We start from the raw sequence: 14136 nt of genomic DNA on the forward strand, positions 1-14136 counted from the left end.
AAATTCAAGGAAACCAAGAAATAAAAAATTTAAATAACATAATTTTAAAAAACTTGACAATGATATTTAAAAGGCTGTATCAGGCTACATATTAATGAACTAAATACTTAATTAAAATCAATTAATTCAAATAATTTAATAATTTTTATAATTATCATATTTACTACTGAAGTTTTTCTTTCTAGCAGCTCCAAGTATTAGGCAAAATATTTTCATCTGATACTTCATCCATTCTCTGAGCTATAAGAAGACTTTTTTTCTCAATTAATTAATTTATTTTATTTATTTATTGGCTGCCTTGGGTCTTTGTTGCTGCACATGGGGTTTCTCTAGTTGCTGAGAGCGGGGGCTACTCCTCATTGTGGTGCACAGGCTCCTCATTGTAATGGCTTCTCTTGTTGTGGAGCACAGACCCTAGGCACGTGGGCTTCAATAGTTGTGGCACATGGGCTCAGTAGTTGTGGCTCACAGGCTCTAGAGGACAGGCTCAATAGTTGTGGCGCACAGGCTTAGCTGCTCTGCGGCATGTGGAATCTTCCCAGGGCAGAGCTCGAACCCGTGTACCCTGCATTGGCAGGCAGATTCTTTACCACTGTGCCACCTAGGAAGTCCTATAAGAAGACTTTTAAATGCACTAAATAGGGGAGAGAAAAAGATGGCGGCGAAGTAGAGGGAGGTGGAATGCATCCCACTCCACAGATGCATTCGGAATGGACCAAAAGATGCAATAATTCCCACGGAGAACCAACTGAACACAAGCAGACGGCCTCGGACACCAGAAGGGACCACAAGGATCCCGACATAACTGGTAGGGAGGCATCTACGACGGCTCAAGGAGGGTGAAACTGCGGAGCTGTGGCAGACAGGAGGGAGTGAGAAACATACGGAGGGTCCGCAGTGCAGCTCAGCGTTCCCAGACTGAGACGTCAATTCACAGTTGAACAGTGGGTCCGGGAGTGGGAGCATAGGAACCGGAGAGCTGGTTCAGGGTGAGAAAAATTGTTGCCAGAAGGGTGACGGACTGAGAGGACAGGAGGGAAGAGGTCCACTGCGAGGAGTGCCTGCCCCTGAGAGCTGCCCGGCCATGATAGCAGCTGGATACTGTAGGCTCACGGGTGGGGGGAAGGAGCCGCGGGCATAGCCTCTCTCTCTCTTTCGGTGCCTGCAGCGGGCAGTGGAGCCACCTAAGTTGCTCAGGGATAATAGGGACCCTCAGGCCCTCGGGTGGGGCTAGATAAAAACCCCTTGGAAGTCCGGCAGCAGGGAGACTGCTGAGGAAAAAAAAAAACAAAAAAATCCCGAAAAAGGCCCAACTCTGAGACTTTCTGTTTACACCTGAGCCACTGGCATCCCTCTGCAGCAGGCACCTCCAAGCCTGACTGAAACAACAGTGCGCCACTGCTCACTCACTCCCAGGAGAAGGAGCCACTATTGTACCCTCTCCCTCCCCACACACCAACGCTTACAAACGAACAATAAAGGAAGCTCTGCTGGTCACAGAATAATACAAAAAAACCCAAAGCAAGTAGAAGGACACGTACAGCGGAGACTCTAAGGAAACAGAAATATTAGTATCAATTCTATTGAACTGGTCCATTATGGGATCAGTTCTGGATTTTTTATTTTTTGTTTATTAATTACGATCTTAGTCCTAACGGATCTACAAGTTTTATAACATATTTTTTTAATTCCATTTTTTATTCTATTTTCATTTTTTTGCCTTTTTATATACTTCTATTTCTAGCTAAGTTTTTGGTAGTATGGACAATATATCTCTCATACTTTCCTTTCATCCCTATCTTTTATACATTTCTATTCCTTTCTTTTTATTTGCATATTTCCAATCACACTACGCTATTCTGTTCCCCTGTCTTCCATTTTTAGTTTATCTTAACATACTTATAAGCAACACTATCGATCTGCTCAGACTCCTTGCTCTATTCTCCAGATGACACACAGCCTTGGTATTTAATACTAGGTATTTGTCTTTATCTTAGTTCTTACTACAATTGTCTAATTTCATTCTGAGAATCTCCATTCTGTCTGGTGCTACTCTAGTTCTTTTTAATATTTGATCCTAGCTTACAAAATCTCCCTGGATTAGTGTTTGTATGTGTAAGGTGTTATTTCTTTGTTTGTTTTCACTTTTGTTTCTGTTTTGTGCTGTTTTGGTTGTCAATTTCTGTTGGGTTTCTCTTTGAACATCTGATAGCATACTGGGGTTCTTCTGTCAGCTCTTTGCAGAGCCTTATGTCCTAATGGATTCAGTAATTGTGTGTCTTATACATGTATGTATTTCCTAGACTTAGTATTTGTTTAACCCAACACTCAGACATTAGTCTGAGGCTTGGACAGTCTTCTATAAACCCCACTATCGCCGGGACAAGCAACCCCAGAAGTTTGGACAACCATGAGGAAACAAAGAAACACCATGCAGGCAAAGGAGCAGGAAAAAAACCCACAAGACCAAATAAATGAAGAGGAAATAGGGAAAATGCCTGAAAAAGAATTCAGAGTAATGATAGTAAAAATGATACAAAATCTCGATAACAAAATACAGAAAATACAAGAAAGAGTTCATAAGAACTCAGAAAAACAAACAGCAATGGATAACAAAATAACTGAAATTAAAAATACTCTAGATGCTATAACCAGCAGAATGACTGAGGCAGAAGAATGAATAAGGGAGTTGGAAGATAGAATGGGGGAAATAACTGCCATAGAGCAGGAAAAAGAAAAAACAATAAAAAGAAGACAGTCTCAGAGACCTCAGTGATAACATTAAGCATACCAACATTCGAATTACAGGCATCCCAGAAGAAGAAGAAAAAAAGAAAGGGTCTGAGAAAATATTTGAAGAGGTTATAGTGGAAAACTTCCCCAACATGGGAAAGGAAATAATTCACCAAATCCAAGAAGCACAGAGAGTCCCATACAGAATAAACCCAAGGAGAAATACACCAAGGCACATATTAATCAAACTAACAAAAATTAAACACAAAGAAAAAATATTAAAAGCAGCAAGAGAAAAGCAACAAATAACATATAAAGGAAAACCCATCAGGATAACAGCTGACCTTCCCACAGAAACTCTGCAGGCCAGAAGGGAATGGTAGGATATACTGAAAGTCCTGAAAGAGAGAAACCTACAGCCAAGAATCCTCTACCCAGCAAGAGTCTCATTCAGATTCAACAGAGAAATCAAAAGCTTTACAGACAAACAAAAGTTAAGAGAATTCAGCACCACCAAACCACTCTTACAACAAGTGCTAAAGGAACTTCTCTAAGTGGGAAACACAAGAGAAGGAAAACAGTTACAAATACAAACCCAAAACAATTAAGACAATGGTAATGGAAACACACATGTCAATAATCACCTTAAATGTAAATGGATCAAATGCTCCAACCAAAAGACACAGACTGGCTGAATGGATACAAAAACAAGACCCTTCTATATGCTGCCTGCAAGAAACCCACTTCAGACCAAGGGATACATAGAGACTGAAAGTAAAGGGATGGAAAAAGATATTCCATGCGAATGAAAGTCAAAAGAAAGCTGGAGTACCAATACTCATATCAGACAAATTAGACTTCAAGGTAAAGACTATTAAAAGAGCAAAGGAAGGACACTACATAATGATCAAGGGATCCATCCAAGAAGAAGATATCACAATTGTGAATATCTATGCCCCCAACATAGCAGCACCTCAATACATAAGGCAAATGCTAACAGCCATAAAAGAGGACATCAACAGTAACAGAGTAATAGTAGGAGACTTGAACACCCCACTTACATCAATGGACAGATCATCCAAACAGAAAATAAATAAGGACACACAAGCTTTAAATGACACATTAGACCATCTCGACTTAGTTGATATTTAAAGGATATTCCATCCAAAAACGACACAATACATTTTCTTCTCAAGTGCACATGGAACATTTTCCAGGACAGATCACATCCTGGGTCACAAATCAAGCCTTGGTAAATTCAAGATAACTGAAATCATATCAAGCATCTTCTCTGACCACAATGCCATGAGACTAGATATCAATTACAGGAAAAAAACTGCAAAAAATACAAACGCATGGATGCTAAACAACACATTATTAAACAACCAAGAAATTATTAAAGAAATCAAAGAGGAAATCAAAATATATTTAGAAACAAATGACAATGAAAACACAACAACCCAAAACCTATGGGATGCAGCAAAAGCAGTTCTAAGAGGGAAGTTTATAGCAATACAGTCCTACCTCAAGAAACAAGAAAAATATCGAATAAACAACCTAACCTTACATCTAAAACAATTAGAGAAAAGAACAAAGAAACCCAAAAGTGAGCAAAAGTAAAGAAATCATAAAGATCAGAGCAGAAATAAATGAAAAAGGAAGGAAACAAAAGAAAAAATTAAAAAAACTAAAAAGCTGGTTCTTTGAGAAGATAAACAAAATTGATAAACCATTAGCCAGACTCATCAAGAAAAAAAGGGAGACGATGCAAATCAACAGAATTAGAAATGAAAAAGGAGAAAGAACAACTGACACCACAGAAATACAAAAGATCATGAGAGACTACTACAAGCAACTATATGCCAATCAATTGGATAACCCAGAAGAAGTGGATAAATTCTTAGAAAAATACAATCTTCCAAGACTGAACCAGGAAGAAACAGAAACTATGAACAGACCAATCACAAGTATGGAAATTGAGACTATGATTAAAAATCTCCCCACAAACAAAAGCCCAGGGCCAGATGGCTTCAAAGGCGAATTCTATCAAACATTTAGAGAAGAGCTAACACCTATTCTTCTCAAACTCTTCCAAAATATAGCAGAAGGAGGAACACTCCCAAACTCATTCTACGAGGCCATCATCACCCTGATACCAAAACCAGGCAAAGACGTCACAAAAAAAGAAAACTACAGACCAATATGACTGATGAATATAGATGCAAAAATCCTCAACAAAATACTAGCTAACAGACTCCAACAGCACATTAAAAAAATCATACACCACGATCAAGTGGGGTTTATCCCTGGGATGCAAGGATTCTTCAATATATGCAAATCAATCAACGCGATACATCATATCAACAAATTGAAGGATAAAAACCATATGATAATCTCAATAGATGCAGAAAAAGCTTTTGACAAAATTCAACATCCATTTATGATAAAAGCTCTCTAGAAAATGGGCACAGAAGGACATTACCTCAACATAATAAAAGCCATATATGAAAAACCAAAAGCCAACATTGTTCTCAATGGAGAAAAACTGGAAGAATTCCCTCTTAGAACAGCAACAAGACAAGGGTGTCCACTCTCACCACTGTTATTCAACATAGTTTTGGAAGTGTCAGCCACAGCAATCAGAGAAGAAAAAGAAATCAAAGGAAACCAAATTGGAAAAGAAGAAGTAAAATTGTCCCTCTTTGCAGATGACATGATATTATATATAGAAAACCCTAAAGACTCTACCAGAAAACTGCTAGCACTCATTGATGAGTTTAGTAAAGTAGCAGGATACAAAATTAATGCACAGAAATCTCTTGCATTCCTATACACTAACAACAGAAGAGCAGAAAGAGAAATTAAGGAAACTCACCCATTCACCATTGCAACCAAAAGAATAAAATACCTAGGAATAAACCTGCCTAAGGAGGCAAAAGATCTGTATGCAGAAAACTTTAAGACATTGATGAAAGAAATCAAAGACGACACAAACAGATGGAGGGACATACCATGTTCCTGGATTGGAAGACTCAACATCGTGAAAATGACTGCACTACCCAAAGCAATTTACAGATTCAATGCAATCCCGATCAAATTACCAATGGCATTTTTCACAGAACTAGAGCAAGAAATCTTACGATTTGTATGGAAACGCAAAAGACCCCAAATAGCCAAAGCAATCTTGAGAAGGATAGATGGAGTTGGTGGAATCAGGCTTCCTGACTTCAAACTATACTACAAGGCCATAGTGATCAAGACAGTATGGTACTGGCACAAAAATAGAAAGGAAGATCAATGGAATAGAATAGAGAACTCAGAAGTAAGCCCAAACACATATGGGCACCTTATCTTTGACAAAGGAGGCACGAGTATACAATGGAAAAAAGACAGCCTCTTCAATAAGTGGTGCTGGGAAAATTGGACAGCAACATGTAAAAGAATGAAATTAGAACACTTCCTAACACCATACACAAAAATAAACTCCAAATGGATTAAAGACCTACATGTAAGGCCAGACACTATCAAACTCCTAGAGGAAAACATAGGCAGAACACTCTTTGACATACATCAAAGCAAGATCCTTTTTGACCCACCTCCTAGAATCATGGAAATAAAATCAAGAATAAACGAATGGGACCTCATGAAACTTAAAAGCTTTTGCACAGCAAAAGAAACCATAAACAAGACTAAAAGGCAACCCTCAGAATGGGAAAAAATAATTGCCTATGAAACAACGGACAAAGGATTAACCTCCAAAATATACAATCAGCTCATGCAGCTTCATACCAAAAAAGCAAATAACCCAATCCACAAATGGGCAGAAGACCTAAATAGACATTTCTCCAAAGAAGACATACAGATGGCCAACAAACACATGAAAAGATGCTCAACATCACTCATCATCAGAGAAATGCAAGTCAAAGCCACAATGAGGTATCACCTCACACCAATCAGAATGGCCATCATCACAAAGTCTGGAAACAACAAATGTTGGAGAGGGTGTGGAGAAAAGGGAACTCTCCTGCACTGTTGGTGGGACTGTAAGTTGGTACAGCCACTATGGAAAACAATTTGGAGGTTCCTTAAAAAACTACAAATAGAACTACCATATGATCCAGTCATCCCACTCCTGGGCATATACCCAAAGAAAACCATAATCCCAAAAGAAACTTGTACCATAATGTTTATTGCAGCACTCTTTACAATAGCCAGGACATGGAAGCAACCGAAATGCCCATCAACAAATGAATGGATACAGAAGATGTGGCATATATATACAATGGAATATTACTCAGCTATAAAAAGGGATGAGATGGAGCTATATGTAATGAGGTGGATAGAACTACAATCTGTCATACAGAGTGAAGTAAGTCAGAAAGAGAAGGACAAATATTGTATGCTAACTCACATATACGGAATCTAAAAATGGTACTGATGAACTCAGTGACAAGAACAAGGAAGCAGATACAGAGAATGGACTGGAGAACTCGAAGTATGGGAGGGGGCGGGGGGTGAAGGGGAAACTGAGAAGAAGCAAGAGAGTAGCACAGACATATATATACTACCAACTGTAAAATAGTCAGTGGGAAGTTGTTGTATAACAAAGGGAGTCCAACTCGAGGATGGAAGATGCCTTAGAGGACTGGGGCAGGGAGGGTGGGGGGACTCGAGGGGGGGGGGCGTCAAGGAAGGGAGGGAATACAGGGATATGTGTATAAAAACAGGTGATTGAACCTGGTGTACCCCCCAAAAAAATAAAAAATAAAAAATAAATAAAAAAAAAATAAAAAGAAAAACCAAAAGCCAACATTGTTTTAAATGGTGAAAAACTGAAAGAATTCCCCCTAAGAACAGGAACAAGAGAAGGGTGTCCACTCTCACCATTATTATTCAACAAAGTTTTGGAAGTTTTAGCTACAGCAATCAGAGAAGAAAAAGAAAGAAAAGGAATCCAAATTGGAAAAGAAGAAGTAAAATTGTCACTCTTTGCAGATGACATGATATTACATATAGAAAACCCTGTAGACTCTACCAGAAAACTGCTCGCACTCATTGATGAATTTAGTAAAGTAGCAGGATACAAAATTAATGCACAGAAATCTCTTGCATTCCTATACACTAACAACGGAAGAGCAGAAAGAGAAATTAAGGAAACTCTCCCATTCACCACTGCAACAAAAAGAATAAAATACCTAGGAATAAACCTGCCTAAGGAGGCAAAAGATCTGTATGCAGAAAACTTTAAGATACTGATGAAAGAAATCAAAGAAGACACAAACTGATGGAGGGACATACCATGTTCCTGGATTGGAAGAATCAACATTGTGAAAATGACTGTACTTCGCAAAGCACTTTACAGATTCAATGCAATCTCTATCAAATTACCAACAGCATTTTTCACAGAAATAGAACAACAAATCTTATGATTTGTATGGAAACGCAAAAGACCCCGAATAGCCAAAGCAATCTTGAGAAGGATAGATGGAGTTGGTGGAATCAGGCTTCCTGACTTCAAACTATACTACAAGGCCATAGTGATCAAGACAGTATGGTACTGGCACAAAAAGAGAAAGGAAGATCAATGGAACTGAATAGAGAACTCAGATGTAAGACCAAGCACATATGGGCACCTTATCTTTGACAAAGGAGGCATTCATATACAATGGAAAAAAGACAGCCTCTTCAATAAGTGGTGCTGGGAAAATTGGACAGCAACATGTAAAAGAATGAAATTAGAACACTTCCTAACACCATACACAAAAATAAACTCCAAATGGATTAAAGACCTACATGTAAGGCTACACAGTATAAAACTCTTAGAGGAAAACATAGCATAGGCAGAACACTCTATGACATTCATCAAAGCAAGATCCTTTTTGACCCACCTCCTAGAATCATGGAAATAAAATCAAGAATAAACAAATTGGACCTCATGAAACTTAAAAGCTTTTGCACAGTGAAAGAAACCATAAACAAGACTAAAAGGCAACCCTCAGAATGGGAAAAAATAATTGCCTACGAAACAATGGACAAAGGATTAACCTCCAAAATATACAAGCAGCTCATGCAGCTTAATACCAAAAAAGCAAATAACCCAATCCACAAATGGGCGGAAGACCTAAATAGGCATTTCTCCAAAGAAGACATACAGATGGCCAACAAACACATGAAAAGATGCTCAATGTCACTAATCATCAGAGAAATGCAAGTCAACGCCACAATGAGGTATCACCTCACACCAATCAGAATGGCCACCATCAAAAAATCTAGAAACAACAAATGTTGGAGAGGGTGTGGAGAAAAGGGAACTCTCCTGCACTGTTGGTGGGAATGTAAGTTGGTACAGCCACTATGGAAAACAGTTTGGAGGTTCCTTAAAAAACTACAAATAGAACTACCATATGATCCAGTAATCCCACTCCTGGGCATATACCCAGAGAAAACCATAATCCAAAAAGAAACATGTACCATAATGTTCACTGCTGCACTATTTACAATAGCCAGGACATGGAAGCAACCTAAATGCCCATCAACAAATGAATGGATAAAGAAGTTGTGGCACATATATACAATGGAATATTACTCAGGTATAAAAAGGAATGAGATGTAGCTATATGTAATGAGGTGGATGGACCTAGAGTCTCCTATACTTAGTGAAGTAAGCCAGAAAGAGAAAAAGAAATATTGTATGCTAACTCATATATACGGAATCTAAAAAAAAAAAAAAAAAAAATGCTACTGATGAACCCAGTGACAGGACAAGAATAAGGATGCAGATGCAGAGAATGGACTGGAGGATGCGAGGTTGGGTGGGTGAGGGGTGAAGGGGAAGCTGAGACCAAGTGAGAGAGTAGCACAGACATGTATATACTACCAACTGTAAAAGAGATAGCCAGTGGGAAGTTGCTGTATAACAAAGGGAGATCAACTCGATGATGGATGATGCCTTAGAGGGCCAGGACAGGGAGGGTTGGGGGGCGTCACAGGAGGGAGGGTATATGGGGATATGTGTATAAATACAGCCAATTGACTTTGGTGTACTTCAAAAACTGGTACAAGAGTGTAAAGCAATTATATTCCAATAAAGAGCTAAAAAAAATAATAAAATGAGGTAAGTTATAATAAAAAAAAAATCACATGATCGTCTCAATTAACTGCAGGAAAATACATCTGACAAAATTCAACAATCATTTATGATTAAAAAAAAAAAAACAACCAAACCTCTCAGGCTTCCCTGGTGGTGCAGTGGTTAAGAATCTGCCTGCTAATGCAGGAAACATGGGTTTGAGCCCTGCTCTGGGAAGATCCCAATATGCCGCAGAGCTGCTAAGCCTGTGCACAACTACTGAGCCTGCGCTCTAGAGCCCAGGAGCCACAACTATTGAGCCTGTGTGCCATAACTACTGAAGCCCACGTGCCTACAGCCTGTGCTCTGCAACAAGAGAAGCCACCACAATAAGAAGCTTGCGCACCACAACAAAGAGTAGCCCCCCCCCACAACTAAAGAAAGCTCATACAGCAACAAAGACCCAACACAGCCAATAATTAAATAAATAAAATTTATTTATTTATTAAAAGAAAAGAACAACATCTCAACAAACTGGGTATAGAGAGAATGTACCTCAACATATGAGTCTAAATCTTGATCCATAGGCCAATTTTTATCTTCTACATTATCCATTTTCTGTTCTGCAAAAGTATATGGCTTTTGCCCATAGATAACCTAGGTATCTGGAAATCTTTGAAAAATTATGTGACCATTCCCCATGGAAGAGGCAGAGTTATACATGAAAGAGTTATATTTCCTCATTATAAAAACATATATCTGAGTTTCCAATATGTTGCTTTTTAGCATGTGTGCAGTGAACTACAAAGGCTAAGTGTACAAATTGTGATAATCAATGATCTATGAAAACTGAAACTAGATAAAATAGAGGAAGCAAATACTTTTGGGCAGTGGAAACAAAGAGCACACGACTGTGATCCCTTGGAGCAGAGAAACACATTATTCATCTCGGTGGTCTTCTCAGGGTGCATTCGCAGTAGTACAGATAAGTACAGCTCAAATACAGGAAAAGAACCTCACTGAAAAGAGACAGAGATCAAAGTCTGGGTCTAACAAGGTAAACAGAGTTTGTGGAACAGGGTACCATATAGAAAGGTATAAGCATAGACAGAGCACCTGAAATTTTCAAAGTCCTTTGAGTCTTTGGGAAAACACTAAATTGCCCATAAACAATAAAACACACAAAAACCAATAAAGTCTGGAAGAAATAAATTATTTTGGAGCTGTGAGTGGAGTGGAGTTTACAGATATTGCATAATGATGGGACACACTGGGGTTCCAATTATTCAGAGTGGAGAAACCTTGCTAATATCCAAAATGCTTAGGTGAGAGCTCAAAAAGTCCACATTTTAGGAGAGGGCTACTCTAGCCCTAAAGAAAGGACTAGGCATGGACTAACAAAGCCCAAAACCAAACTTCAACAGGACAAAGCTGAGCCACAAGTAAGTTAAATGCCTTCAAAAACTAAAAACAGTATTCTTCAAAATTAAAAAATATAATTGAGAATTAAAAAAGAATCCATAGTAAGCAGCATGTAATAATAATTAAAAAAATACTAGACATGCACATAGGAAAATATTACCCCAAGCCAGATGAAAAACTAGTTAACAGAAATAGGTCCAGAGATAATGCAAATATTGGAATTAGCCAAAAAGGACTTTTAAAAAAGCAATTATAAATACGGATTTAAAGGAACAGATGGACACTGTCAGTGAACTGATGGTAATTCTCAACAGAGTAAAAGAAACTATTTAAAAAAACACTGAATGGGAAGGTGATGTCAACAAGATGGAGGGCTAAGAGATCTCAACCCTCATCTCCCCAACAAAAACAACAAAATCAATAAATAAATAATTATAAATCAACTAAAACAGCTCTGGGAAAGCTCTGGACTCCAACAAAGCAGCAGCAGAAACCCCATGGCTCAAAAACCAAGGATGGCTGCACAGAAAAACGTAGGAAGCATTTTACCTGCATCACCCCACCCCCATTCAAGAGCAGCTCAGTGCCTAGAGGAATGCCCTCAGAGGGTTTTCACCCCACAGGGAAAACAAGAGCAGGAAAACCTCATCAAGCCTCACCACCATGGACATGAGAACTCCACAGTCTTCACCAACACTGAAGCCAGCTGACAGAGATCACTGGAGTTCATGTCACTGCAACTCCTCCCTGGGGCTGGAGCTGTCACTGTAGTGAGATCTACCCCCAGTGACCCCTACTACTAATTTGCCCTGCTCTCTGGAATCAGGATGCTACAGCACTTTACCATCTATGGGACTGGAACTGCTGCTGCTGCTGCTCCGCATCCCATCTTCAGGTCGTAAGACATTGTTTTGATCCATCATTAATAGGTATGAGCTGCCATCTGTGGGCAAAAACCATACACTTTTGCAGAACATACCATATAGAACAATTAACTCAAACTAAACACATAAATCTCTTAGAAGAAAATATAGGGATAAATATCTTGGATTTTGCAATAGATTCTCATATATGACACCAAAATCACAAGAAAAAAGTTACAGTGGGCTTCATGAAATTAAAAATTCTTATCCATCAAAGGGTATTTACCAAGAAAGTGAAAAGACAACCTACAGAATGAGAGAAAATATTTGCAAACCATATATCTGATAAAGGTTTAATACCCAGAATACATAAAGAACCTCTACAGTTCAGCAACAAAAAGACAAACAATCCAATTTAAAAAAAAAAGGGTGAAGGAGTTGTATAGACGTTTTTTCCAAAGAAGACATACAAATTAGCAACAAGTACACAAAAAGATGCTTAACACCTTTAGTAATTAAATAAATGTGAATCAAAATTACAAGGAGATACACTTCATACCTACTAGAATAACCATAAATTAAACAAAAAGGAAAACAAGTGTTGGCAAGGATGTGTAGCATTGTACACTGCTACTGGGAACATAACATGGGGCAGCCACTGTGGAAAAAGGTTGTGCAGTTGCTCAAAAAGCTAAACTTAGAATTATCTTATTATCCAGCAAATACATTCCTACCCAAACAACTGAAAAACAGAGATTTAAACATATACCATACACCATGTTCACTGCAGCATTATTCACAATAGCCAAAAGTGGAAACAACTTAAATATCCATCAGCAGATGAATGGATAAACAAAATGTGGTATGTACATAATAGGAAACATTATTCGGTCATAAAAAGAAACGAAATTCTGATACATGCTACAGTGTGAGTGAACCTTGAAAATATCATGCTAAGTGAAACAGGCCAGGCACAAAAGGACAAATATTATATGATTCCACTTATATGAAACACAATAGGCAAGTCAATAGAGACAGAAAGTAAGTTAGCGCTTACCAGGGGCTGGATGGAGGTAGGAATGGGAGTTATTGCTTAACAGTTTTTTTGGGGGGGTGATAAAAAGTTGTGGAAATAGATGTAGTGATGGTGGCACTTAATGCCAATGAATTGTATACTTTATTTAAAGATGACTAAAATAAATTTTATGTGTATTTTACCACAATGAAAAAAATTTTTGTCAATCGATTAAATTTAGTTCAACCACTGGTTAAAAATTCATGATAAACTTTCAACAAAAGAAAACAGCCTGACCATAATAAAAAATATTTATCTCAGATAAACAATCATCATAGGTGAAACTGTAGAGGCACTCTCATTTCAAACCACAAAGGAATAGTGATACTCCTGCACTCCACATCACAACCATTTAATTTGATTTTGGAAGTTCCGGCCAATGCAATAAGACATGGGTTGGTTATAACAGCTATACATGTTGGAAAAGAATAAATGTGCATTAAAAAAAATATATTATACATCAAACACTCAAAAAACTTAGCTAAAATATTATTTATAACACAAATCATCTTTTTTCCTGCTTACATCCTGATGAATTTTTGGTATAATATGTTAAGAATTCATAATGCCAAACACTGTTATTTGGTTGAGACAAAGCTATCACTTCCCTTTTACACAAATTTGAATTAAAATAGACTGAGTAATATGTTAACTCACCAAATTATTTTTTACATATTGCTCAATATATCTGTATATTATCTCATGACTGTCTAAGAAGTTATTTCTACATTTAGTAATGTTCTCACTTCATTTACTTATAGTTATAACATGGGAACACACAATCATTAATATTTTTATCTTTTTACCTTGAAATTCTCTTGCTTCTTGGTAAGTTTGCTTTTCAATCTTACTTCGTAAATTCTCTTCTAAAATATTAGCCTTAATTACAAAAGTTAAAATAAATAATTACAAATTATACATCTTAGAACTCTAATTACCTTCTTTTATATACCTATAGAGCCATTACAGAAACA

At 37.8% G+C, this 14136-nt stretch overlaps 1 protein-coding gene across 1 annotated transcript in view; it reads right to left on the minus strand.

Annotated features, from left to right (window-relative positions):
- CCDC7 (coiled-coil domain containing 7) overlaps nt 1–14136 on the minus strand; it is a 239592-nt gene that overhangs the window by 150140 nt on the left and 75316 nt on the right. The window contains exons 14-15 of the mRNA XM_057731790.1: nt 13969–14041; nt 12069–12167 (exon numbers count right to left, since the gene is read on the minus strand). Coding sequence (XP_057587773.1) covers nt 12069–12167; nt 13969–14041 — 172 coding nt within the window. The remainder of the gene's footprint in view (nt 1–12068; nt 12168–13968; nt 14042–14136) is intronic.

Source organism: Hippopotamus amphibius, chromosome 4 (assembly GCF_030028045.1).
Source record: "Hippopotamus amphibius kiboko isolate mHipAmp2 chromosome 4, mHipAmp2.hap2, whole genome shotgun sequence".
Lineage (NCBI taxonomy): Eukaryota > Metazoa > Chordata > Mammalia > Artiodactyla > Hippopotamidae > Hippopotamus > Hippopotamus amphibius.